Source organism: Rhodamnia argentea, chromosome 2 (genome assembly GCF_020921035.1).
Source record: "Rhodamnia argentea isolate NSW1041297 chromosome 2, ASM2092103v1, whole genome shotgun sequence".
In the NCBI taxonomy this organism is placed as follows: domain Eukaryota; kingdom Viridiplantae; phylum Streptophyta; class Magnoliopsida; order Myrtales; family Myrtaceae; genus Rhodamnia; species Rhodamnia argentea.
This window is the reverse complement of record NC_063151.1, coordinates 34,048,391-34,052,563: the sequence shown is the minus strand read 5'-3', so window position 1 is coordinate 34,052,563 and position 4,173 is coordinate 34,048,391. Positions and strand designations below refer to the sequence as shown.

At 40.5% G+C, this 4,173-nt stretch overlaps 1 protein-coding gene across 1 annotated transcript; it reads left to right on the top strand.

The window, feature by feature from the left end:
- Positions 1 to 1,011: 1,011 nt before the first annotated feature.
- LOC115739046 (microsomal glutathione S-transferase 3) lies at positions 1,012 to 2,393 on the top strand. Its single transcript, XM_030671903.2, has 4 exons — positions 1,012 to 1,215; positions 1,320 to 1,395; positions 1,664 to 1,836; positions 2,105 to 2,393. Exons 1-4 carry the CDS (start codon positions 1,109 to 1,111, stop codon positions 2,199 to 2,201), a joined length of 453 nt encoding a protein of 150 aa, XP_030527763.1. The 5' UTR covers positions 1,012 to 1,108; the 3' UTR covers positions 2,202 to 2,393.
- The last annotated feature ends 1,780 nt before the right edge of the window (positions 2,394 to 4,173 follow it).

The window sequence follows — 4,173 nt, the reverse complement described above, 5'->3', positions numbered from 1 at the left end:
CACCCAAAAAACTCTTACTTTAGCATTTATGATAATTATATTCAAAACTTTTTTTATTTCATAAAAAATCCTAAATTTTTACTTTTATCTCAATTCTATCGATCTAATATCCAAAAAAATCCTCAACTTTAGCATCTATCTCAATTATATTCAAAACATCTTTCTGTCTCATAAAAAACTCTCAACTTTTACTTTTATCCCAATTCTATCACCATTAGTCTTCCGTCCATAATCACCGTTAGTTAATCCTACATGACTCGAGTTTTCTCGCCGAACTTATCAATGTATTTTCGAAATTTAGAAACGATATGTTTTAGGGACGATGATGTTTTAGACCGTTAGTCCAAATATCTCCATGCCTTGCCCCTTTTTTGGGCTGCTGAGTGCCAAAAAGGATACAAAATGTGCCGTCTTGAGTGACTATATATCTTCCAAGAATATGTAGGGGACGCAAACTACATAAGAGAAGTTCATGAGTTTTTTTATGTCGCCTTTAATGATGTATAATTCATTAACAACGTGAAAATGCTACATAGGATTAACTAATGGTGATTATGGACGAAAGGCTAACGATGGTAAAATAGGGATAAAAGTAGTAATTAAAAGTTTTTTATGAGACAAAAAAGGAGATATAATTGGGACATATGCTAAAATTGAGAGTTTTTTTTTGTACTAGGCCGGTAGAATTGGGACAAAAGCAAAAGTTTGGGATAGAATTGGGACAAATGTAAAAGTTGAAGGTTTTTTATGAGACAAATTTTTTTTGGTAGAATTGTCACAAATGTTAAAGTTGGAGTTTTTTTAGATGTCAAGCCCACATAAATGAAATGGAAATTTCAATTCTAGAAGCACCTTAAGTTCAATGCTCTGACCACACACCAAAAAAAAAAAAAAAAAAAAAAAAAAAAGTCCAATGCTTGCCTTGGAGAGGAAGCCAGAAAAAAAAAATAAAGGATGATGAAGGCCCCGGCTATTAAAGGAGGAAAAGCCCAACTACAACCCTAGAAACTTCGAAAAAGTCAACTCGATACCATTCTCTGGTGCAGGTTTCGATCAGAAGAATCAGAACAGTTCGAGAGGGAAACGAGTAGAGAGTGAAAGTGAAAAGATGGAGGGGATGGTAGCGAGGGAGTACGGATACGTGGCTCTGGTGCTCGTCCTCTACTGCTTCCTCAACTTCTGGATGGCTGCCCGAGTTGGCAAGGCTCGCAAGAAGTAATCATTTCGAGATTCTTCTTCTTTCCCAATTCCAATTCTAATCATTCTCGCTAGATTTCCCGGCCGGGATAATGATTTCTCGGGTGATTCGATTCGATCAGGTACCAGGTATTTTACCCGACCCTCTATGCCTCCGAATCCGAGAACAAGAACGCCAAGCTCTTCAACTGTGTCCAGGTAAATAAACTGTTCCTCTCTGGAATTTCGCTTGTGTGCTTTCCTCTGATTGAGATGGCGTCCCTTCCCATCAAGTAAAAATGAGTGCTTTTCCTCGAATTAGTACCGAAAATCCGAGCTTTTTTCGCGTTTTTTGAGGTGGGTTTCTTTGAAACATCTCTTTTGTATGGGCAGATGATAGGAAAATTTGTCGGTATTCTTGCTCAGTTTTTAACAAGTAACGATAACATTTTTGTGGTGGGAAATGGTTGTTGGTTCGTCTGGACAGAGAGGGCACCAGAACTCGCTGGAGATGATGCCCATCTTCTTCGTGCTGATGATAGTTGGGGGGCTGAGGCACCCTTGCGCTTGCGCTTCTCTCGGAGTCCTTTACGTCGTCTCTCGCTTCTTCTACTTCAAAGGCTACGCCACTGGCGATCCCCAGAAGCGCCTCACGATCGGGTTCGTGGTTCCTTTTGGCACTCCTGCCATTTCTATAGAGAATTATAGCTGTTCCTCAGATCAACACGTTGAAAGAATATAACCACATGAACATGATAAACATTTTGGTCATGCGGTAATGCGGTACGCTTAAGAGCACCTAAAAGCTCCTGGTTAATTCGGATTGGGATCTTTCATCATGGGTGGCGGAAAGATTTGATCTTGCTAATGAGAAATAGGTTGATTTACTGGTTCCATTGAATTTTTTTTTCCTTTTTTGTTGTTGCAGGAAGTACGGGTTCTTGGCCATCCTGGGGCTGATGGTCTGCACCATTTCCTTCGGAGTCGGCCTTCTTCGCGGAGGCGAACCTCGCACCATGTTTTAGACTCTGTCTCCTCTCTTCTGTTGTAGTCGTCTTGTACTCTTTGTCGACGGAAGATGTTTTCATTTGGATTTTGCTTTGTCTTGGCATGTTAACGAGAGGGATGGAACAATAATAACAGTTTGAACATCAGTTTGAACCGGTCCTCATGTAGCTTTTTGGGAAGATGTAATGAATGAGACGAGTTTGGTTTTTTACCCTTTTGGAGGCATTTGGTGAAGAAGCAATGCCAGCTTTGGCCCTTCGTTGGGAGGGAGAAATCCAGATTCTTAGTCAAGAGGTGCACCATTTCGTTTGGCAATAGTCCAAATAAAACCAAACATCACGCTTTTGACCAATGATCAAGAAGCGTTAATCGGTTCTCAAATGCCGTCCCAAGATGGATTGGATTGAGCTCGGTCTCTAGCAAGGCCGGTTCGTGCAACGCGTAGTAACACATCATAGGAATAATGACCACAAATGATTCATGAATTTTGGCTTAATATGCAATGTGGGTCTTTCAATTTTAGCTTAATGATTAATTTGGTTTCTGAACTTTGAATTTATTCAATATGGTCTTTAAACTTTCGGTACATATTTAATGTGGTCCTTGAACTATATGAAAATGTTCAATATATAGGGCCTGTTTGGTTCAGCATTGCAAATGAGCATTGGGGCTCTAAAGTCCCTTGGCCAAATGCAAATGGTGTTTGGTTCATTTTTTGACTCACTTTGGGAAGATGCAATTGCATCTCAAATGCTCTCCAAAGTCCCTTAGCCCAAAGTACCTCTGGAGGTACTTTGGGCTAAGGGACTTTGACGAAATGCAACTAATTTTTTTATTATTTTAATTTTTTCACCTTTGCTTGCCGCCACCGCGGTCGCCGCCGCCGATCGCCGCCGGGTCGCCGGTCGCCGGTCGCCGCCACCGGTCGCCGCCGCCGGTCGCCGGTCGCCGCCGCAGTCGCCGCCGCCGCCGCCGCCGCCGCCGCTTTTTTTTCAAAAAGAAAAAATATTTTATAAAGTTCATTTTTCACCAAACAACATTTTCATCAAAGTTGCTTTTTAAATGTGTTTTTAAAATATACTTTACCAAACACTACTTGCATTTTGAAAAAGGCCTTTAGTCCAAAGGTATTTGCATTTTCTCAAAGTCCCTTGGCCAAATCTCGAACCAAACAGGGCCATAGTCTTTCCATTAATATGGTATTAGAGATGATATTGAATATTTTCATATAATCCATAGACTCAATACATAGACGGTGTACGAACTCATCGACAAGCTATCGGACCGTGGTTACATCGTAATCCTCGCGAAGACATGAGATGGAGAGAAGCTTAGATGTTTCTGCATAAGAGTGTTCATGGGATTGAAGAGCCAAACCTTCAAGAGTCGGTGTCACCGAATTAGGTTAACATTAACTACGAATTATGTGCAAATAGGGTTGCGGCTTCATGATTTACAGCCAAAATTGATCGGATGAACACAATTGACAAAATTTGCAAAGGTTTAGAATTCATTTGGCATAATTGACAGGTTTAGGACTGAACAAATGTAATATGTTTAGAACTTTGATAATTCTCGCTTACATAATATGCACAATTACTACTATAGTCAACTTTTATTACATGTGAATATCTAAAGAACATTATCTCATTTTACCTCTAACTCTAGCCTAGGTCGAGAGCAAACGCAATCTTTTAAGAGAAGTTGCGAACCTCGTAACTCAAAGACATCTCTTCACATTTTCTTCGACCACCTTCCTTCTCTCTATTGACATCTCAACGTCATGATTGATATTATAAGTCCTAAGGTGGCGCTGATCCCGACCCAAAACTTATGACGACTTGAACAAGCGTGAAGTAGTCAAGCACGATAAAAACATCACCAATAAAATCGACTTTAGCTACACCCACTCGCTAACGTTTTACGTTCCGCTCGTCCGTGTGTACATGGATTCCCTCGGTTCGAAAGGGAACGCTTCTCAATTCGATT

Coding starts and splice junctions, on each gene's coding strand:
- LOC115739046 (XM_030671903.2), top strand. CDS start 1,109: ATGGAGGGGATGGTAGCGAGGGAGTACGGATACGTGGCTCTGGTGCTC. Junction 1,216..1,319: donor GTTGGCAAGGCTCGCAAGAA/GTAATCATTTCG, acceptor CGATTCGATCAG/GTACCAGGTATTTTACCCGA. Junction 1,396..1,663: donor AGCTCTTCAACTGTGTCCAG/GTAAATAAACTG, acceptor TCGTCTGGACAG/AGAGGGCACCAGAACTCGCT.